Source organism: Rousettus aegyptiacus, unplaced genomic scaffold (assembly GCF_014176215.1).
Source record: "Rousettus aegyptiacus isolate mRouAeg1 unplaced genomic scaffold, mRouAeg1.p scaffold_m13_p_7, whole genome shotgun sequence".
Lineage (NCBI taxonomy): Eukaryota > Metazoa > Chordata > Mammalia > Chiroptera > Pteropodidae > Rousettus > Rousettus aegyptiacus.
The window spans coordinates 22,647,501-22,671,381 of record NW_023416310.1 but is presented as its reverse complement, the minus strand read 5'-3'; the positions used below and the strand labels follow the sequence as shown (position 1 = coordinate 22,671,381).

The 23,881-nt window shown below is 36.6% G+C and overlaps 2 protein-coding genes and 1 pseudogene across 6 annotated transcripts in view; 2 read left to right on the top strand and 1 right to left on the bottom strand.

The window, feature by feature from the left end:
• Positions 1–11,445, top strand: part of SOS1 (SOS Ras/Rac guanine nucleotide exchange factor 1) — a 129,769-nt gene extending 118,324 nt beyond the window's left edge. For 4 of the 5 annotated variants that reach the window (XM_016162183.2, XM_016162194.2, XM_016162167.2 and 1 more), the window contains 3 exons: positions 3,748–3,792; positions 5,501–5,619; positions 6,552–11,445. In XM_016162183.2, the coding sequence (XP_016017669.1) occupies positions 3,748–3,792; positions 5,501–5,619; positions 6,552–7,043 (656 nt within the window). In that variant the 3' untranslated portion in view covers positions 7,044–11,445. The remainder of the gene's footprint in view (positions 1–3,747; positions 3,793–5,500; positions 5,620–6,551) is intronic. The other variant, XM_016162176.2, reaches the window with a different exon arrangement.
• A 496-nt stretch (positions 11,446–11,941) lies between these two features.
• LOC118605933 lies at positions 11,942–12,060 on the top strand (annotated as a pseudogene).
• Positions 12,061–15,050: 2,990 nt separating this feature from the next.
• ARHGEF33 (Rho guanine nucleotide exchange factor 33) overlaps positions 15,051–23,881 on the bottom strand; it is a 56,672-nt gene continuing 47,841 nt past the window's right edge. The window contains exons 16-17 of the mRNA XM_016162304.2: positions 23,481–23,620; positions 15,051–16,815 (exon numbers count right to left, since the gene is read on the bottom strand). Coding sequence (XP_016017790.1) covers positions 16,686–16,815; positions 23,481–23,620 — 270 coding nt within the window. The 3' untranslated portion in view covers positions 15,051–16,685. The remainder of the gene's footprint in view (positions 16,816–23,480; positions 23,621–23,881) is intronic.

Here is a 23,881-nt window from a genome sequence, read left to right as displayed (position 1 = left end):
ATAAACACCAGGTAAAAAAAATTCCCATTAATTGCCCCAAACTCACCGACCTCCTAAATTAAGTAGTAAAATAAAACCAGTACTTTTTGCAATACCTGACTGAAAATCATTATTTTTTCTGAACCATTTAACTCTTTGCAGGGTTTTCCTTCTAGAGCAGATGACTAAGGTCTATAATATAAAGACTCCCATATAAGTAAATTAGCCAAATCACATAAAAGCCATCAATTGTGAATTTTACTTCTCTAGTTTAAGAAGTAACTAAAAGTGGAAAAGGTGAAAAAAAACAGGACATAAGCACATTATGTTGCCTGTTAGTAATAAACACGTAAACAATTAGTCCAAAAAGGAAGAAGGAATCATTTTGGAATGCAGTGCTGTGGATTAGTGCTTTGTCATATGTGGCAGTGGAACAATATTAAGTTAAATAACTGGACAAGTGGAGAAACCGTTGTTCCAGGAGTTAGACTTTGTAATCTTAGCCTTGAAGGTTTTCTCAATTTCTCTTTGTGATAAAGAAAACCTCTATTACTATTCCCTTTGCTCTTAGTAAAAATGGAAAATAACTGGTTTTGAAATCAAATAAATCAGCACAATATAAATCTATATGTTTAGTTAGTCCCTTACTTAAAACTTATCAGTGGCCTATGTGTATTAAAGGTCTTCATCTGCTGTTGACCCCACTCCTGCTTAACAGACCTGCTAGTGGGTAGGGAGTAGGAGGGCAGGGAGGGGAGGTGACCAGAATGCCCAACTTGCCACCCACTGTGTTGCCGCCAGAGTGAATGCCTATTTCCTTATTTCTCTAGGGCCTGGCAGATAAGAGCTGCTGTGCCGACATTTTTATATCATTGGAACATATTCCACTCATTAGAAAGTTGTAGGAAGTTCCAATGCATATGTTTTCCAAAAGGCAGAGTTTGACTAACATGTTTGATTAGTTGTAACAGTACTTCTTTGCTGCTTATAGTTTTTTTCCCCAAAACAATTTACTTTAAATCCAATAATTTTAAAAAATTTTTTTAAAAATATAAAGCCAAAAATTAATTTATTTTGCTATTATCTTTTGTATATTTCACTCCTTGTCAAGCAATGAAACATCTTCTCTGGTAAAGCTTACAGTCTTACTGAGTGATGAAAAACATTCATAGTACAAAGAAAAGTCGTAGTTAAATGTTTAACCATTATTAAATGGTGTGATTCTCTTTGTAATATATTTTTCACCTCTAAGTAAGATCGTAAGCTTTACCAGAGATGTGTAAGTGCTTATTTATCAAATGCTAAATGAGTGGTGAAGACATAAATGCTGTAAGAAATTTACACAAAGATAACTACAGAATGGGCAGGAATGGTCATGGAATGCTTTGTGGTGAAGACAGGGAAGGAAACAGGCTCCCTAGTTAGTGCTGCTCCCTGCTCTGCAGCTTGCCCTGGCCAGGCCTACCTCTGAGGTGATGGTGACAGTGATAAGAAAAGGGGAAAAACCACTTAACTCACTGTTTCTGCTGCGATAGCAAGGAGAGGACGATGAAGTGCTCTCAGTATTTCCCTGTTTGAAGGCTGCCAGGCCATAACAGGGAGCCAGATGTCTGACCTGGTCTGTGCGCTGCAGATGAGCTTTAGCTCCACCCCTTATAGAAAGTACTTATTTCAAGCATTTTAAGCTGGAATGCAAGGATTTTCTTCATATATGATTGTAGCAAATTATTAGTTTCAAATCTCAAATACATTTTCATTTAATAGGCTTTCGTGAATTGGATAAGTTATCTATGATTTATATAAAATTTTTTTATAGGGAAATGCTTGTTCCTGTTTCAAGAATGACTCATTTATAAATTGGAGAGTATCTTCAACAGTGGTTTCAACTCTAACTATGTATTACAATACCCTGAGAAGCTATGAAAAAAAAAAAATCTATATTCCTAGCCCATGCTTGAATTAGACTGGCATTGGCACCTGGGCATCAGTATTTTTTAAAAGCTTCCCAGGGAATTCTAATGCACAGCCAAGATTGAGGACCACTTATCTATTGTTTGGGATTTGTACTTTATAAATGAATACTACCTTTTTAATTAATTAGATTTCACCCCTAAGTCATTATCAATAAATTTGTTCAGTATCCAGCTGACAAGCATTTCCAGTATATATTTTTTTATTACAACATGTATAATTCTGAAAGAGATTTTTTATTGCATTTTCCCAGCTGTGAGACCAAGTATTTAGTTTAAGGTGACAAATCAGAAAAGTGCCCCAAATTTACCAAATGCATGATTCTAGTCCGTGCTAATTATAAATATGATCAAAGCCAGGTCTGCTTTGTGTGCACAAGTAAGTGTGCATAAGTATAATTATTCTTTCTAAAAGCCTTCAGTTTGTAGCTGTCATGAGCTTTGTGCTTTGATTTTATTCCTATATTGTTCATGAGGTTTATCTCCAGGAGGCATATTTATTTCCTTTCCAAGTGGAAAATACAGAAGTAGGTAAACACTAGAGCTGGATACTCTCTTCACCTATGTTTTGTCATAGGTGCCTAGCAAGTAATGAAGAGAATCATTAACAGAGCAACAGTTTCATTTATTATCAAGGTATAAAAGTGAATTGTAATTGTCTGAGAGATAACTTATTAGAATTAGCTAGATGCAACTCTAGTAACTATGACCTCCAAATAAATATCAGTACAAATGGAAAGGAGATAATCAGATCAATTATTTGAAATTGGCACTATCTGGCAAATAAGACCACTTGTATCTATATAAGCATCGAATTAATAGTATTGCCAGCTGAACCTGAAACATAAAATTATCCTTGTTCTGACCAAAGAAGCTGGAAAAAACAATGATCTAAATTATTTGAGTGACTGTCTATTATGCAAAAATGAGAGAGAGGCCTGAATTTTTAAAAATTAGCTTAGTCTAGTGTTACAGGAATTATTTTAGTCTCTTGGATATTATCTATGAATAATATGAGGTAGTGTAACATAAACAATTCTATTTGCCTAAAACCAGTATAGATTAGCCTTTTGTCTTAGTTTTTCTATTTTACTGCTCTTGAGGCTTTGGCTTTTATGATTTTCATTTCTTTTTCTTAAAAGAATTAACATTGCTGAAATTAGACATTCTAAATTTATCAGTGAGTTGCCTATATAAAATTTGTCAAAGCACCAAATGTTTACTGACTTTTTTTAAAAAAAGCAATGTCAAGAATATAGAAGGAAAATAGGTACATCATTTTCAAGCTTGTTTGGTAATATCCAAAGCTGTAGTTATTTTATAAAGAGAATATATGCCTCGAGAATATTTTCAAAGGTATACAATAATAATATTAGTTAGAAATTGCCTTTTATTTTTCAATTTATATATTATTTTCTACTTAGTTTACAAATTTGTTTTCAAAATATCTTTACCACATGACATATTTATGTCAAGCTGCACTCTTTGCTCAGATTGGGTTTATACATTCTTTAAGTCTTCTACTAATATAGGATATTTTAGTTTCTCATGAATGCTTTTCATTTAATTATTATGACATCAAATAGTGAATCTAAAAGGAATATTCAAAATTCCCAATAAATTAACTTAGTTCTTTATTTTTCTCAAAATAGGTAGTAATGAGCTTTTACTAAAGACTATGTGCCATTCTTTAAACTAGAATGACAAAAATAACATTTTTATCATAAATAAATTTTACAAATGAGTTGAATATATCATTGAAAGAAAAAAATCTACTTTTTCTTGTTTCCTTTCACAGGCAGCGATACCGTCTTTATCCAAGTTACACAGTCCCATGGCCCAAGTTAGTATATTTGGTTTAAGACTCATAATTCTCGCTTTGGCTTTAAAAATTAAACCAAGTGTAACCTTTCCTGCTAAAATTCTTCTTGGGCCTGACAGCATTGGTACCTTGCTTGCAGCATCTTAGAAGTGAGGCCTTCACTTATACTATCTTTTGATCATAAATGATTTGCTTAAACTTATATACTTTTCGTGCTTTTTGTAAAACTTTTTTTCTCTTTTAAAAGATCATTATTGTATGCGTGGCTTCCACATTTAACCGTTTCTCTTTTCCAACTATAGAGTTCTAAATATGTTTTACTGCTCAACTTTTTAAAAAAAGCAAGAGCATGCATGCGCATATGGGAATGCTGGCAGCTACATGCAGTGTCTGAACCACAAAATACACTGGCAACAGCTCAGATTATAGACAGATAACTTATTTGACTTTAGAACTATCTTATAATTGCAACTACTTAAATTATATGGCCTAAATATTCATCACCATTAAGCAAAATGAAGTTCCACTGTAGACATTTGCTTTTAATTTTAAAGTTAGACAATTCACCAATTTATTCCATCAGCTTTAAGCTAATAGGGTTAATGGTTTTTGCTGTTCTTTATACAAATGATTTAAAAATGTGTACAACAGGAAATATTAATTATAAGATAAATTAACTTACATAGTCTCTTAAGAAGAAAGGTAGGTGATCAAATGTTCATTTGAATAATATCAGTACACAAGTACTCTTTTAAGTTCTATATTGCTATAACATTTAATTGACAAAGTAAAAACTATCAATGCTTAAAGGAAAAAAAGAACCTGCCAAGTATGATTTTGAATGATTATTTAAGTATTTTCCATAATTTTTTTATAGTACTCATAAACTAGCTAACAACTTATGTAAATAATGTCTTTTAAAGTGTAATTATCTACATGCCTATATTGTGCCCTCATCATCTTAAATGTCTGTAAGATAGGTGCCAGTTAGAAGCATTACTTACCTTTTTGTGCCAGTTCATCAGCTTATTCTTAAATCAGGTTTATTAGATTCTAGCATAATTTCTGTTATTATCAGGGCTTCTTCAGTCATCTTGAATAGTTCTATTACAATTAAAATTTTTGGATTAGAGTATGATGAACCTGATTTTATTTACCCAGTAAAGAGATCCTATACCTAAACAAAATGAGAGGCCTTCACCACAGACACTAGATTCTCTCCCTGGCATCCTTGGAGATAATTGCTGGGAGAAACATTGGGGAGAGTGGTTAAGATCAAAACTAATCCCAAGGACTATCCAGTAGCGGCAGGGGAATTCTATACTAATAAGGGCAGAGAAAAAAAAAACCCTCACAAAAGCTTAACGAAAGTTACCATTCCAAACAAAGGTTTTAATAATTTGCTGTCTCTCCCAGAAATCTGAGAATCAGACCCAAATTAAAATTTTCAATTATAGATTAACAGTGGGGATATTATTTTTTTCAAGAAGCAAAATAACAGTATATGTTAGGCAGCCTCTTTCTGAAAATTCTGCTAAAAATTTCTGCATGCTTTATAGCAGTTTGCTTTAATAAAGGAAATAATATTGGGTATTGGTTTATTGAACTGCTTTTCATAATTCTGTACATTTCCTTTAATAAATGTAAGCAGTTTCCAGCTAAAGCGTTTCAGGACTAATAGATGAAATAAAATTCCTGTGAACTTTTTTAAAAATTTAACATCCTACAGGATCTGCTTCAGTATCATCTATAAGTTTAACCAAGGGCACTGATGAAGTGCCTGTCCCCCCTCCTGTTCCTCCACGAAGACGACCAGAATCTGCCCCAGCGGAATCATCGCCATCTAAGGTAAAGTAGAAAATCTTGTTATCTGGAAACTGGAATCGTTACAGTTACATTATACTCAGTTGCTGCATCTAGTTTAGTTCTTACTAGTTTAGGTTAACACTTCAGAGAATTTAGACTTAATGGAGTTTAAACAGGATTAAATATGGATTTACCGTGCAGTGAAGTTTGTTTTCTTCTGAAGTTAGTTTTTTGGGTATATTTTCAAAACCCTTATAAATCTAAATCATAGGAACTGTCAAGGAAAAAACAAGTAACCTATAAGTAAGAGTAATACAGTCTCAAGCAGTTCTTCAAAAAACATGCACAGAGAAAGAGAAGGAAAAGAGGCCTGAAGCTTTATATGAAAGCACACTTTAAGTGAAATTGTATCTTATACATGCTAAACATTACCTATCTGAGCCCTTAATCATGAGTCTGACATGCTTTTAAATGGGATGTCATGAATTCTGGGTTGGAAGAAATCTTAAATGCACATAATAGCTGTTTTCCACCTATTTAAACTTCCCTCTTTGCCAACTCTTAATTTAATTCAGTGGGTCTCAAAGTGTTCAGAGGGCAGAGCACCTGGACAAATCCAGACATTCTTTGCAGAACATCCTGAAATGTTAGTATAGTAAGTTTAATATTGTAAAATTAACAGGTAACTGATGTTAAACCAGAAATGATCTTAGATTAACTGATAGGTAAACAGTAGCAAACAACAAAATTTTGAGAAAAGTAATTAAAGTAAAAATTTAACATTGAGGAAAAAAAAATTTCTTTTTAATGAATCGGCATAACCTCCCATTTAAAACATGGCAAAATTACCAGATCCACACCTAGGGTTCTTCCAATGGCACGTTTGAAAACCCCAACTTAATTCTTAATATAGTCATGGTACTACATAAAATAAATTATTAATACATGTGTTGTATTTTTTTCATTTGTCTTAGATTATGTCTAAGCATTTGGACAGCCCCCCAGCAATTCCTCCTAGGCAACCCACATCAAAAGCCTATTCACCACGATACTCAATATCAGACCGGACCTCTGTATCAGATGCTCCTGAAAGCCCTCCCTTGTTACCACCACGAGAACCTGTGAGGACACCTGATGTTTTCTCAAGCTCACCACTACATCTCCAGCCTCCCCCTTTGGGCAAAAAAAGTGATCACGGCAATGCCTTCTTCCCAAACAGCCCTTCGCCCTTCACGCCACCTCCTCCTCAAACACCTTCTCCTCATGGCACGAGAAGGCATCTGCCATCACCACCGTTGACACAAGAAGTGGACCTTCATTCCATTGCTGGGCCACCTGTTCCTCCACGACAAAGCACTTCTCAACATATTCCTAAACTCCCTCCAAAAACTTACAAAAGGGAGCACACACACCCATCCATGCACAGAGATGGACCACCACTGTTGGAGAATGCCCATTCTTCCTGAGATCCTCTGAACCAGGATGTACATTTTCCTGTCCCCAAATCCATTGCTGGCAATGGATGCACTGAATGTGCCAGCACTGAGGAGTTAAAATGAGAACTCCAAACACTAACGACTCTACTTCAAAATGCAGTATAAGACAATGAATTTTAACCTAGATGTAATGATAAAATGAAAATGATATTCATTTAGCATATGAAAAGACTAATCTAGAGGAATTGGACAACTGATTGCACCTGAAACTCAATTAAAGGGGACTTTTCCAGCCAATGAGCTGGAGTCCTGTTTTTGTGAAGTGATCTTATCATTAAAGGGATGGAAAACACAGTCTAGTGTCCAGCAGGCCCACATGATGACAGTTTTTGTAATTCAAAATATTATGCACTTTTTAAAAAATCTCAAACAGGGATCTTCATATCCTCTCTTGTTTTCCTTTGCTTTTACTTAACCGACTTTAGAATATTTTCTTGAAAATCATTCAGAGGACTGTGAGGAAAGGCTGTGGTACCTGACCTTGTTGGAACCAAGGCCCGGCACTGTACTACAGTCCTGTTTACAGATTATTACAGTGAATTGAATGAAATGAATGGGTACCGAGGCTTCACCAAAGAGGTACTTTTTTTTTTAAAGAATAATTATACCAATTTTAAGAGCATTCCCCCCCCCACCCACCCTCCTTATACAAACAAAATGTGGTGGTGTTGCCTTCAAATGAGAATTTTTATGTCATTAAGATGACAGAAGAACTTTTTAAAAAATGTCAAGTATATGATTTACATTTAAGAGACTGTTAATCTATGCTAGATTGTCATTTGCCCACCTTCCCCCATAAAAGTTTACTGGTAATCCATGTCATGGCTCGTAGCTGTCCCTCTAACAATACTATGGAAATGCAGTCACCCAGTGTGAAAAGGAGCACTTAGTACTTGCTGGGCATCACTGACACCGTTCATGTTTTACTAATAGTTGAGTAATCAGCATATCTAGAATTACCTTGCATTGCCTAAATCATGTGTATATAGTGAATGTTATATAATAAATCTGGCAGGTCTGTTTTAATTTAATTGAATAAAGATAAAAATACTTTGTTTGGCTGGCATATATTAAATTATTATATGGAGAAAATGGTTGATTCTTATTTCTTTCAGTTGAAACACACACATACACAAACACTAAGCATAACAGCACGTATTGTGGTACGCCTTGGTTTCTAGTTCTGGATGTATGTATTCATCTTAAAGAATGATCTAAAGTTGCAATTTGGCATGTAGGAAAATATTCGGTTAGAATAGGATGGATATCTTTTAAGCAGAACTTTGAAAGTTTTTAATTTCCTAGGCAACATGTACACAGCTTGTTAAAGTTTATATTAAACATTCTACCTTGCTTGAGGTCTTTGGTCTATCAAAACTATTCATAATAGAACATCTACCTACATCATTAATATTATATGGATTATTCATTAAGCCTATGTACTGACCTTCTGAGTCTAACAAATACTGTGACTGAAATGCATGCAACTTGTTGAAGACAAAAAATTTTATTAATCTCCACTATAATGTCTGAATTGTGCAGTATTCCATCCTTAGGGAGTCATCAGTTCATCAATATGTGCATGTGTCCTCCGAATAATGAAGCAACATTTCAGCATTTCTGTTAACCATGTCATTAGAAAACATTAGAAGTGCTGCATCATGGTAACCTAATACTTTATTAATTTCCTGTAACATTTATTAGAGCATTAAATGTACATTACAATAGTACAATGTATAGTCCTTTAAGACCAGAATGTTGATTGCATCATCATTAAGCAATCCATCCTATCATAACCTTATTTATTTGTTAGAGTTGAATCTTTGTTTAATAGCTACCATTCCTACCTATTATGATAGCCATTTTTCTCTTTGTAAAATGTCTCCTTTTAAAGTCTCCCAAAAAAATTAATTTCAAATCCACTTTTGTATGCAAAGTGTCCATAAGACCATTCATTCAATAAGTATTAATCTAAGCCTACTTACTAGTGCTGCTATAAGTAATCATAATACACATTCCAGAATCTCCCATGCCTTTTTATTAGACCAGCTTCATTGTCCTTAGGATTTCCCTTTAAATGTCTTACTGATCACTTCTCTTTTTTAATAACCCCATTCCCACTCCAAATGAGAACCTGAGAAAAGTCACATTGGAGCCCATTCAATATCTCTCTGGCCAGTGTGTTCGCCTTCAATAAGGGTTTTCAACCTGCCTGATCGTATAAAAAGGAAAAACTCAAGATTTGGCATTCTAATCTTATTTCTCCACAAAGGGAACCATTCTACCCTGGTGGTTCTGGGAGACCACTTCACTGTGCATCAGCTTGGTATGCACTGTAAATAGAGGATATTTTTATTTTGAAGTGTGACATCTGGGTAAAAATACTTTTGAAGTGGTAATTAGAAAAATCCCAATTGGGTGCCCTTAAATGGAGGTGAAAAAAACTATCCTTGCCTTCACATGTGTAACATTAACTAGCTGACAAATTTATCCTTTGTAGTACGTAAAATATATTTAATCAGGGACAAGAAGTGGCTGAGAAGATAAATGCATCACCACAAAATTCTGCTTTTGAATCTGGAACAAGACAGTCAATGCAGCATGACTTTCCAAACCAGATTCCAAAATATGGAACATTTCTTTTAGAAACAAATGTTCCTGGATGTTTTATTATTTTGGATCATGCAATGAAAATATTTCTAGGTCGAATTTACTTAAGTGGGTTGAAAACTAATAATAGAAAGGGAGCCTTTTTTTCTAAGCACTTAAAAGCAGGAACAGATAAACATGTTTCTAAATTTATTGAAGAAGAAGTTATTTACTCTTCCAAATTCTCCAATGTATTTTAAGAGTACAAATTATCAAGAAATATATAAACATGAAAAGTTTCCTTAATTAAAGGTTGTTGGGTATCAAATTATGTGATTAATAGGTTACTAGGCTCCCAACTCAATGTTTTACTGAATCCAAATTTAGCAAAGAGCATGCCATGTTAATTATATTACAATCAAGAGAACAGTCTAGTAAATGTACTATTTCAGTTGGAACTATATTATAGTTCTAAATCCTTCCTTAATGGGTTTTTTCATAAATCAAAAATTACCCAAGCCCAAAATTAGTTGGTATCTATCATCATGCTCTTCAAGCTTAGCTTGCTTTAGTCACATATTTAATTGTTTGTCTTTTAATGACAGCTTAAATTCAGTTTTAAGTGGCTCAGCGAACCAATAATGGATGTGGAGGGAAGAGTGTACCAATTTATTAGTGTTGTACATATTGAAAAAGACCTTTTTTTTTTCCTCCAGGTTTAGAAAGAAACAAGATTTAACCATTTATTTCTTGGTATTCTGCTGCTATGGGTAGGTCACTTATTCTTTTAACCTATATTGTTTGTTATACAAGTGCAGGTCCTGTTGTGTTGCACATTAATCTTTACCAGTAAAATAAACATCACAAGGTTAAAACCAGTTTGGCTGAAAGAATTATGCAGTAAAATTATAAGGGAAAGTGATGACTTAGTTTATTCAATATTTTTCTTTCGAAACATCTCATTACTAACTTTGAAAATCATTTCATAATCCCTTATACATGAGCCAATAAAATATTTTGAGCTCTAGTTAAGAAAAGCATGAAGTCTATATGATAAATCTAAACAACAAAAGCACTTGTAACTTGTTTTGTAAATTTCATGCCTTATTTTCCATTTTTGACACCGTAAAGTGCATTTTCTGTCAACTGTGAGTAAATTTCCCTTTTGCCTTTAATGAAAATAGTGCATTAAGTAGCCAACTGCTGCAAAATTATAAAGCAAGTTAGCTAAAGGTGGATCACATTGGACTACCACTCAGATGCATAACAGATGAAAGTCACATGTGTGGCTTTAGGGAAAGCGCACCTGTGCCAGATGCATGCCACTTTCAGTAGCTGCCAAATGTGCCTTTTATTAAAACATCTCTAATTTTTTTCTTCAGATCAAGTCAGCATTTGGGGGCGGGATCAGGGCAGGGGTCTTTGGGGTGCAAATATCTGGTGAAACCCATCAGAGAAGAAGCCTTTGTCAAAGTGACATGTAAAACTTTAGTTGAAACATGTTCGTGTGTGTATATATATGTGTATTTGCCTTTGTTTAGTAGCACGATATTTGCTAAAATAATTGTCAAAAAATTGCTCTGTCAGTCTTAATTTGATGTAAAAACAAAGTGTGGTCTATACATCTAATATGGCCTTTGTACCTAACTATGTTCGTAGGTAATCTTTGTATTCTATGTGCAGCAGTATTTGGTTTGCAATTAAAGTGAAAATAATGGCTGTTATTTTTCTGGCATTACTAAGATAAACTGAAAAATAATAAAGAAAAATGCCTTACATAGCCCACAAGTGTATTATTTTTGCATGTATTTATTTTAGAGGGCAATATTTTTGTCATTAGTGATTTTCATTTTAGCTCATACTTTCCATATAGAAAATTTGTTCTTTTTCATGGTCTTGTTTTGTATATTATAAAAGAAGTTCAGTATTTTCTTCTGTATCAAGCCTTGTCATTATAATGAGTGGGAGGCCCTTGGGATGAAAAATTAGTACTTTAGTGACCTTGCATTTCACCTGGATAAAGTTTCAGAGAGCTGAGGTATCTGTATTCCATAAAAGAAGGTATATGATATCATAGTTCCTTCACAGGCAAGTTTTGCTGAGACCTGCTGGAACATGGCAGACTGATAGCTAGCAGTTCTTTCTAGGCTTGGCATGAAAAAGTAGAGTTTATGGTTTGCACACTGTAAAGAATTATGCAAATGTGAGGTTATTCATGTTGAACTATAGAATGTAAAAACTGATGAATCCTTAGCCACTACCTTATTTAAAAATTTAGAGTCTTCAGCCATGCGACCCTGAATAAGCCCGATCCCATCTGATCTCGGAAGCTAAGCAGGGTTGGGCCTGGTTAGTACTTGGATGGGAGCCCACCTAGGAAGACCAGATGCTAGAGGCATAAAAAATAAGAAAATAAGGGATTTTAAGCTGACAAGGTCCTCACAATCTGTGGGGTCAAACAAGGGTTGCCTCAACTAAAAAAAAAAATTAAAAATTTAGGTAAGTGAGGCCTGCAGCGGTTAGATGATTTAGCCAACATGTGGTAGTTAGTGATTGAGACCACTGACTCAACTTCAATTCCTGATATTCAGAGGACTGCTTTCAGGAAAAGCTAAAATTTATTGGTTTTTTTTTTCCATTTATATAAATTCTGTTTGTAGGCCACTGAAATCCAAGTATGTATTATTGAGTATATTCTAGGTAATCAATTGAATAGCTATAGGAAAATAACATTAGTACTGATTCTGAATTTGCTGTTGAAACATCACTCTCTTCGAATTTTAGCCAGGTGGTTTGCTTTTCTACTCATTTTAATCATGTTAGCTCATCACAGATTTGGGGCACTTTAAGTGTCTAGGGTACAGCCCACAACCGAGCCTGCCTCTTCGCAGACAGACACACGTGACTTCGAAAAGCAAGGAAGGTTTTGATAAGAGTACAATTCCAAAAAAAGCAGTTTATGCCCATTCTAACATATTAAGACTTTTGATTGTCATTGGAGGCAAGAAAAAAACTCCAGCCCATTTTTAGAAGCTAGTTTCTCTACCTTCATGACTCATCAAGAAAAGAATCATCATGTTACAGGAGTACAGCAAGCAGGTACTTTGAAATTACATATATCTATGTTCACATTCTGTTTCTATTATTTACTAAATGTGTGACTTTGGAGAACTTATTCAAATAATGAGTCTCTGTTCCTCATCAATACATAAGGTTAATAAATATACTATTTGGGACTTGTGAAATTTAAAGGTACAGTAAATCCTCACTAAGTATCATCAATAGGTTCTGCAACTAAGTGAAACGATGTATAATGAAACAACATTGAACAAAACATCAGTCTAGGGCCTGCTGTAATATGTGTAAAGCCCAATGCCTTTTACAGAGTAGTTACTTAATAAGTGGTAACTCAAATTATAAGGGATATGTTTTCAAAATTTGCCTGCTATTAGATGTCTTTTAAGAGGTTGATGGTTCATCCTGAAGTCCCTATACTTTGATTCTTTATAGCTTCCTTTAATGTTTATTATAGTCACTTAAATTGGTTTTGAGTTACCTTAGTTATAAGCATTTGATAAGGACCCATCTGACTATTCAACTTTCGACAAGTATTTATTGTTCCAGGTACAGTTCTGATGTTAGGACTATAGCAAACAAAACACAAAAATCCATATCATCATGGGATTAATAATGTAATGAGGTATATACAACAGGTAATAATAAATAGGTATAGTATACATTAGAATGTTGTAACTGCTATGAACAAGGACAAGGTGCCTAAGAATTTCACAAACAGGGGAGGTGAAATTTAAATGTGATGGTCAGAGGCAGCCTCATAGAAAAGGTGACAGATGATATAAAGACTTGAAGGAACTAAAGGAATGAGACATGCAAGTATCCGGGGAAAGAATATGTCAAGTCTCAGAGAAGAGCCAATTCAAAAACCCAAGGGCAGAGCATACTTATATGACCGAAGACTAGCAAGGCTACTGGTGTCTCAAGAGGAATGGATGTGGGTAGAAAAGGAGATGCCATCAGAGGTTTAATGGGTTCCAGATCACTTGTAATGGCTTTGGCTTTGGTCTGAGAGAAATAGAACCCAGAGGAGTCACATGATCTGATTTACATTTTAACAGGGTCACTCTGGCTGCCATGTTGAGAATAATGAGGGGTTAAGAGTGGGAATAAAGAGCCTAGCCCAATAGAAGGCCGCTTGGCCAGTGTGACAGCAGCGGAGGCGGGGAGAAAAGGTCAGAGTCTGGATATGTTTGGAAGACAGCCAATTTGATTATAGACTAGATGTGGGGTGTAAGAAATAGAATTGTCAATGTAACTTCAAGGTTTTGGGGCTTAGAAGGACACAGTTACTATTAAGGTGGGGAAAATATGGTTGCAGAAGGCTTGGACGTGTTAAGTTCAATAACTATATCAGACAACTGAGAGGTGTGGAGAAGGCAGCCGGAGATGTAAGTCTGGAGTTCAGGAGAGAGTTGTGAGCTAAAGATATAAAATTGTGAATCACCATCATAAAGATCACATTTTAAAGCCAATAGACTGAAAAAAGAAAAGATCCAAGCAAAGAAGAGCCCTAGGACACTCTAACAATTAAGAGAGGGAGAAGAAAGGAGGAACCAGCCAATAGACTAAGAAGGAACTGCCAATGAAGAAAGATGAAAACCAGGAGTATGTTGTTTCCTGGGGTCTAGTAAAGAAATTACTTCAGAAGGAGGAAGTGGTCAGCATGTCAAATGATATTTGACAGGAACAGTAAGATGGCTGAGAATGGATCATTTGTTTAGCAAGGTGAAAGTCACAGATGATCTTGACAACTGATTCAGTAGAGTAGTATGAACCTAGTGAGTTTAATAAAGAATGGGAGAAGAGGAACTGGAGCAGTTTCCTCTGTCAAGTGTTACTATAAAAGAAACCACAGAACTGAGGCACAGCTACAGTTAAGATTTCTTTTGCTTAAAAAAAAATGAAAGAAATGAGAACGTTTGTATGCTGAAGGGTGTGCTCCAGTTGAAAAGGAAAATGTGATGAGAAGAGGGGATGCATTCTAGTGCTAAATGGAAACAACCTATAAAGATAGAAACGGAGATGGTACCCAGCCACAGCCCTTTACCATAGACCCCACTATCTTTAGATGAATAGGTTTATATATATGAGAAACACAACATATTCAGTTTTCCTGCTGAGAATTAAGAGCATTTAATGCTGCTGTCTCTGAAGGGAATGAGGCAAGAAGGAATAAGAATCTCTATAGATAAGAAACAAATTTAGATGATTATAAAAGATTATATACTAAGTTCTTCATAAACAATAAAGTTTGAGAAACAAGTTATTTGGTTTATGTACAAAAGTCTTGAGTACTTTGAATGTCTGACAGCTTCCCTAAACAATATTTTCAGTATTGCCTAAATCACATCCTTCTGTTCTTATAATGATTAAAACGTAGGTCTAGTGTCACACATTAATTTCTATTTTTTCCCTTAAAATACAGGTCTCCATCAAGCAATGCCCCTAAAACTTCTTTCACCATTTAATAGAAAGAACTCTAATTTCAAAGGAGTTCATTAATTTCAGGAAAATGAAAAGCTTGACTTAAACTTAAATACTGAAAACTTCAAAAATTTGGCGGCAATCTTTTAAGTGTTTCTGACCACCTATTGTCCAAAATGCTAATGGATGAGTTCCTAAGTAGTCATCAGACAAGTAGAAGAAAACTTGTAACAGAAGTGAAACTTACTCTATTTTACCAAACACTGCATTATTAGAGGAAAAATCTCTGGAATAATCAGTTTGGGTGCCAAGATTTTGAAGGAACAGTAACCAAATGCCCCGAATTTATTATAAATAACTGCCTAGGGATAGGGACAAATTGTTTAAACCTAATTTTTTTCTGTTATGATTCTGATGTTTGTGATATGTCAAGGATGTCTACCATCTTGGACATATCCATGTAGAAATAGAGCACATTTTATTACCCCATAGTCAGGCAAGCCTCATTGCAAGGATTCTTCTGCCTGCACTGTAAGAACTTTGTTCCTTTACAACTTACTTCTAGAAAATAGAATAAGGTACTGCCAGTCCTAAGTTTTCATTCCAACCTGGTGTTGTAGCAACCATTCCGGATAAACTACTAAAGCGCTAATGTTGTAGCCACCTTCTTTCTAGACTGAAAAAAGTATCTTAAGAGGATGTAATTACATCAGTGCTTTTTTCCCCAGTCCATCTGGTCGTGAGTGTGTGTGACACTCAGGATCACTAGTAGCTCTCTAAATCCTGAGTGCTCAGTAAAACATGTAGACTCTGGACTGTTACCTGCAGCACAACCCACATAAGGAAAAATGTTTCTTTTTCTAAAGAAATCACTGTTTCCTGTATTGCTCTTGAGATTCTCTGTGTGGAGATCAATGTGGTTTTAAGCTTTGAACCTTCTGTATCATGGTTTAAGCACAAATTCTCCACAACTCAAGATTTGCAACATGTAAAATACAATTCTTTTAATTGATACTTTGCCTTAAAAGGTCTTTAGGTACTGCCTTGGAGGTTTTAGAAGACATATGGCAAGATAGAACTGGCCCCTAATATAGTGTATATTAGTTTAAGAACACTGGGATGAAGCTAAATGGCTTGGAAGTAGAAATTAATATCCTTGTTAAATACGAACATGCTCAATGTTATACTGGGAGAATGACTTCAAGGTGGAAGTTTATGTTCTTACAAATGTTTATTTTCCTCCAAATTTGTGTTTTTCTGTAATATTGTGAGAAGTCTTCCATTTCCCTTTTCTCCAATGTTGAGAATCAAAAAGCCAGCTCTCAATCATAAACTAATCTTCATCTCTTCAATGTCTTGTTTGTATATTGATTTAGTTTCATATTTAAGTATTTATATTAGTTTTCCTCAAGGATTTATACATCTATATATATATATATGTATATATATATAGTCCTACACAGATATATACAAGCTTTTTATCCTCATCTTACCACTTGACAATACAACTTTAAGTATGTTTTACACAGCTGTTCCTTGGTCAAGGTCATTTGCAAGAGCAAGTCGGTTTCTGAAGAAATCTTGTTTGGTGGGTGAAGGATCCATTGAGGGATTCTCATTACTTTTTTCCCTGTATTCTGATCCACTGGACCTAAAATCTCAGCACACAGATAAAGTACAGGTTGATTTGGTTTTAATTGTTTTCAAATATTTTATCCAAATCGTTTGCATTTGTAAAACAGTTACCTCCTAGATCTGGAATAATTTTTACATCCCTTGAATTTCAAGATTCAGAACATGTGTAACTAAGATTTGCAGCAAACATAAAAAGAATATCTTTCTAATGCTTTATGGGGACAATTGTAATAACTGTGTATGTCAGTGTAAGATAGTGTGTAATTACACTGTAAAAGGGGGATACAAGCTCAGAAAATTCAAGAAATCCTATTTTTGATTCAACCAAGTAACCACTTCGCAAATTACCAACGCTTTTAAATTAAAATGGATGGAATTCATTGTTCTCAACCAAGGTTACCAAGGGCCTTTACTAAATTTGGGCATTACATTACAAACTCTTACTTTTGCTTGTTTTCATTTTTAAATGAAAGATTTATTGAAGCCAACCACACAGATATGCTACATTTTGTAGAATGCAGAAATTAGTACAGTAATCAGATTGAGGAAATTCTATAATCTCAACCACCACAAAGGAGACCAAGCCCAATCGATAATCAACAACTCAAATCAGTCCAATTCAGTCCCCAGTCCAGGGCGCATTCTTCCTTTATCTTGGTTAAGCCGGTAAGGTAATCCATTCCAGCTCTGCACCTTCTCCAGTTTGTTCATGTCAGAAGTCCCTGGAGGGAGGAGGCTTTCTGGAAATAACCTCTGATACACTAGGCTGGGGCACTTTGCCTAGCTTAAACTCTGAGCTAGAATGGGTAAAACTAGCCCAGTGACTAAGAACCAATATCAAAAGACCTCATGCTAGATGTATGAAAGCGATGTTAGACATGAAGTTCTTTGTCCAAAGCTCCTATACAACTGAGCATGTTCTCTGTACGCGGAGGCAGAGTCAGGCACGCTTCCTCCATCCGCAAGAGAAGGCTAAATTCTTTCACTGTCATTGGTATGCTGAGTCCTCATTGTGGTTATTAAATAAGTTAATTATGACTCTGTCATTTACTGAATTAATTGGGGAGAATTCAAACATTCCTTTACATTATGCAAGGAAAGAAGTTGGATCTAAACAAAGACTAAAGTCCTAATGTCTGGAAACCTGATGACTGACCAGTTTTGTTTGTTTGTTTGTTTGTTTGTTTGTTTGTTTGTTTTACTTATCACCCTGATATTTGGTATCACAGATGAAGCCGCCCAGCCTACTTTCTACTTTGGGTTCATAAGGAGCACTTTTCTACTACGTTCTAGCGCATAGAAGAAAAAAACTGTTCTCTCTCTCGAACCCAGTATACCTGGGTACTCATCAGGTAAGATGAGGTCTGGGTGAATGAAAGTCCTCTTTCTCTCATAAGCCCCTTGGAATTCTCCCTTGAAGCAGCCCCCACACACCCACCTTAAACTCCAGGCCTTTCCCCAAATCCCAGAACTCTCATCTACCTCCAATTCAAATCATCCCTGATAGGTACTGTTGTGCCCAAAATGTTAGGGACATATATTTTTGACCATTTCATTCTTTCCCCATATCGTCTGTTATCCAGAAGACTAGGAACACCCACCTAGGGGGAGGGTGGAAGCAGGAAGCAAGATTTGAATGTGGCTGGTGTTTCTTCTGAATTGTTCCCCCACATAGCAGTTTCTCATCAAAGAGTCATTAGTCTGAACTTAAAATCTTTACCTCACATTTCTTTCCCCTCTCAGCTACATCTGATCTCTCCAAGACACACGTTATAGTTTGATGGTTCCAACATGCAACTGTTTCGTGTTTACCTGGAAATGGGAAAGCTTTGATGTCACCACCAGCCCCAAGGACCACAGAAATCTTCACCAGTTGCGTTCCCATTTCTGAAACAAATGCCAAAATCGCCCTGTCTAGTTTTCAAAGTCCACAAACTTAACTTAGTTTTTTTTCTTTTTTAACTGCTCTTCTCATAAACGAACTTCTGTGTCTCCAGGTGTGTGAATTTCTCTGTTTGATATTAACTATTAATTAACTAATGGCTATCTTGCTAATCCTTTTCAAATTCCAGTATCCACTACAGCCACGACTAAAATCTCATTTTTGTCCTTTAAAAGGTAATTTTAACTGACCTTTTTATATGCTTACATGGTATATGGCCACTTTGACACCTGGACTCTTCCAAAGGTGTGGCTGTTAGGCTCTGAAGTAACATATACCTGAGTTACTAGGAAATTACCCACAGAATCTAGGCAAAAGAGCCAGAGTATTTGCTTTTATTCGCTTCTCTATAAAATAGAATGGCTTTTGAGCTCCTGGGGCCATTGTGGCTAACTGCAGGGCAGATCTGAGCAGATGCTAAAGGGACAGGCAGGCAAACACTCACTGGGTAAGAGTACCATGCTGCCAGTATATTCCGACACAGAGCTATCCAAGTGTATGGTGGAAAGAGAACAGACCTGTTACTAACTTTCCTTCTACTGGATTGACAGAGACAAAGAAAATAACAAGTTGGGTGGGTCATACAAGTATAGATTTGCTACAAATAAGTTTGAAAGTTTGTTTGGAGCTGGGGATGGGAGGAGGAGTGGAATCCAGTGCCACAGAACCCTCTGACCTACATTTGTAATCAGGTTTGAGTAATCTCAAATGTTATCCCTTCAATCATAAAGTTATATAGGGAAATTAAATGGGAAATGAGAAAGAACCCCAAAGTGAGTAAGAATGGGGAAAGGATTTGAGATGCACTTTAGGATGTAAAGAAGAGGTGTGGGTAAAATTATCAATTGATTCTGTAGTAGTCCTGCTTTCTATTACCTGCTCTGTTCCACAGGCAAGGCTTGGCATATGCAAAAACAGCTGATAAGACATCAAAAGAAGAGGATTCACTAACATTCAATTTTATGGGACCCTGGAGAAGTAATCTGTGTGTGAGTGATGAAGAAAATAAATCTCGATATGATTGGTGGAGGGAAGGAGACATTCTGAGGCATGTAAGTTATAAAGGGCTAAAGAGGAGGTAGAATTAATCATTTAGAAGCCATATTCTTTATATTGGAGTCCCCCCAAATTTGAGGATAAAAGGGAGAGCATTTAAATTCCCTACCCCTAAACTGTCTTATAAAATCCTCTTCCCCTATGCCATACACCCCCAACCAAGAATATTAATTAACCTAAGTGTAAGATTTATATATAAATATGAAGTAGCATTTGCCTTAGACTTCAGAATACTCTACATTTAAGTCTTTGACAGCCTCCATCTAGATCCTTCTAGAATGGAATAGTTTGTCTTCCATCCTGCTCAAAGACAGCAGGATAAAATGATTCAGTCCAGCATCAGCCTACCACATTAGGTCTATTCCTGGGTTCTAAAAATTCTTATTAAAAATTTTTAAAGTCACTTAACATTTTCAAACTTTAGGATATGTAGTCTTTATTCTGATCGATTCTAGGCCACTTTCAGAGACACCTGACCTGGTATCTACCCAGGACAAATGTGCCTGAGATCAAAACAATCAGAGCATCATCTTTTGCCCTAAACATCTTGGGTATTTTTCAGGACTTTTTTTTTTTTTTTTTTGATGCCAACTTGACTCTCCCTTTTGAATCCTTGTGGGTATGAGCATTCGGCCCTCCCAGCCTCAGAGGGAAGAGAACCCTTTCTCAGGTTTTCTGTTGCATCTGGCTCCATGCCTAGCTTCATCCCGAAGCAGCATTCTGGGTGTGTGGGGCCACCAGCCAAACAAGCCCCTATGGATACAAAAAGTGTGTCAGTGTAGACAGGAATGAGCCTCCAGAGGGCTGTGGGGTAGGCAGGCAATGAACCCCAGATGTGACATAGGCACTGGTCCATTTTGGACCTCTGAGGCCAGGCTCTGGCATGGTTTCAGTACCCAGAGTTAACCACTTCTTAAAGTCACAGGGCTTGCTGCCAGCCTCATCTCCCAACAACATGGGAGGGAAATGAGCTGAATGTCTCTTTCCAGTTCCTCCCTGTACCTGCCCATATTCCTGACTTTGGAGTCCCCCATAACATACATAAAGTTCCTACATAATAGCTAGGACTATGTCATTCATGATTCCTATACAAGTGTTTCACAAAGTACATGCATATAAGAAAGAATACTTAATTAATGAAAAGAACAGTATGTTCTCACTTGAGTGAAGAGCCACTGACCTTTCTGTGCTATGCCTCCCTACCCTTCTTTACCTTAGCATAATGAAGCAAACTTTCCATGGTTTTTGGAGGAAAATACTCAGGAAAAGTTATTCAAGCTGCTTCTTGACTCCATGCCAAGTCCTCAAGGCACCCACCACGGCACCCTGGACACAAGGTGATAAGCAAGCATCACCTGATGGTGCTCATAGTCTTACACCAGGTATAAAAAGCCAGGAAAGTTTGTCAGAGGGAGTAGCCATCTGTGTGGCCATCCACATCACACTTCAGATTTTAAATACATTTGATAGATGCAGCAGGGACTGATCTATGAAAAAGGATAAGAAGACTAAGGGGATCCACTTGACCCTCTAAGAAGGATTCCAAAAAGCTGCAAGAGGACTGGAAGCAATTAACCAACACTAATTTGGAGAGTCCACACAAGTCCTCAGCATTGTACCAAGGGCTGTGCAGGGCTATAGAAAGATAAAATCTGATGAGTCTTTAAAATTACAGGCCCCAAGACCACATTAATTTCTTGTTTCAGATGTTAAAAAGATGTGATTACTCAGATTAATCTACGACAAAGTCAAACTACAGATAAAGCAAATCTCAGCACTAGAAAAGACTCAGGTGATTATGCTGGGCACTCTCTCACCCAGTGCAGAAATCCCTGCCATAGCATCTCTGACCAGGGGCATCTAGCTTCTACTAAAGAGAACCCACTCCCTTATGAGGCAGCCAGTTCCAGTTCCAGACAGCTGTATTTTTAGAAAGTTCTTCCTCTTACTCATTGTCACTAGTTCTGCCCCCTTGACACAGAGAGGCCAAGTCCACTCCCTCTCTCTGCCTTAGGTAACCAGCAGAGCATTTTCTTACATCTCTCTGAAAAGTGGGAATTTGTATACACAAAACAAAACTGGTGGATCCATGGCTCATTGCTTTCCGACAGACAATATCCAGTCATTATAAATGGTGGTAGGAAAAATGTGGCTGTTTGGGGGGGGGGGTGGGAATACTGTAGTTAAAAAGAAAAAAAAAAAGGCTCGAGCAGTGCCTTTAAGAATTTGGAGTCTTTAGAAGGATTTAGGAACCTACACCCCAAGGTCAGGCTAGAGAGTTATCTGCTGTCAGGTCTCTCCACCCCTGCCAAATTTTACAGAAGTGAGCACTGGGCCAGGAAAGATCTAAGTCCCTGATCCTAGAGAGAGAGTTACACTTCTTAACTCCTTACCCTAAATAAAGGAAATCCCTGCATGCATGGGAATACCTTGGCAAAACTGAAAGGGGACTGTAGACTAGGGCTATGTCTAATTACAGTCATGTTCCTGTCCCTTCCTCTTTCCCCATTTGCAGTAAGAGCAGGCGAGGACCAACAATTAGAGACCCATAATCTCAGTGCCACCCTCCCATGGGAGAAGAATTAGACAAACCATCAAAAAAGTCTTCACTCCAGGTCTGCCCCTAATTCTTCCATCAAGATCATTATATAAATCAATCAGGAACCTCTACCCTCAAGGAGAAAGTGATTTCTCGGTGCTTCCTCACTTAGCAGCAGCTCTCCAAAGGCGGCAATAGTCTTTAAATTTTCCATCCACTAAAATACGAAGACTTACTGTTTAAAACTAACTGCAGGAACATTCCCTACCAAGAAAAACTAAGTAGCAGGGAAAATGTGTCTAAGGGAGAGGGAAGTAGGCCTGAGGACCACGGCAGATAGAGACAGCAGTACCTCAGGTGGACAATGGCTAGACTGGAAAATCCCTCTATGGTCAAATGCTAATGCCCAGTTCTCTGTTTCAGGCTGGAGTTAGGCCACTGTCTCCCAGTCTGTAAGACAATGCTGGTAAATGCTGGCCAAAATGCCTGGGGCATGATTTCATACATAACAAGGGCTTAGAATTTTAGAAGAACTGCAGAAGGGAAATGTCTTGTTTTTGCCTCCTAGGAGTATGGAAACTCCATTAAAGTGATTTTTTTTTTTTTTTTTTTTTTAACTAGAGCCCAAGCCAAATCCATTCTATCATTTCTACTAGGCAAGACTCTAGCAGAAGTCCCAATAAACATGTATCAACATCCAGGATAACAACAGACCCCTATAGACAGAAGTGCTGAGATGCCTTAGAAAACTTTCCACATGTGGGGAGATTCTGACAGAACACCCATTACTCCCAACTCCAACAGTGGATCCCACTCCTCCCAGTCTCAAAGGAATTTGATTGTTACCAGCTCATTTCCCAGGGGAACTCCTCTGCTCACTCCTCTCAGGACACATGACTTTGGGAACAAGGAAGTAAGGCAAAAAGATAGAAGAGGCGAAGGACTGAGCTGAATTTGCTTTTACTCTAGGATGTTACAATAAGAAACATCTTCACCTGGCAGGAATCATGTCTACTGAGTGCAGGCACTGAGCTTGAAGCAGTTGTGTGAAACCAGCTACTTGATACTTATTACTTGTAAAACCTCAAGACTTAGCCCAAAGGGAAATGAGTTACAAATGCTGTCTTGTCTAAGGGCTACTCACTTCTTTTTAAAGAGCTTGCGGAAGGAGCTGCGAAAGCCCCCTTTCTGGTCTTGCCTGGGGTTTTGATCGCTGAAAGATGTTTGTTCACTTTCTCTTTCTTCTTTTGGACAGAATCTGGTGGTGTCTTCTAAATGCATCTCCTGAAAACACAAGAGAGGAGTGTTTTTTTTCACTCTTTTCCAAATTTAATGGCTATCCTAACTGTTGGACAATTTTTTAATTCCGTCATTTTCCTCTCTCACCCCAAAAGACTAAATAATGGTGGGAATCCTAATCCAACTAAAGCAAACCCAGGTGAATTAAGAAATAAGTAGTTGAAAAGAGAATAATGTTCTGCTGAGTGCAGAAATATTTTCTGTGTATCAAGGCAAATAGTCTAGAGTAGGATTAAGGTAAATAGT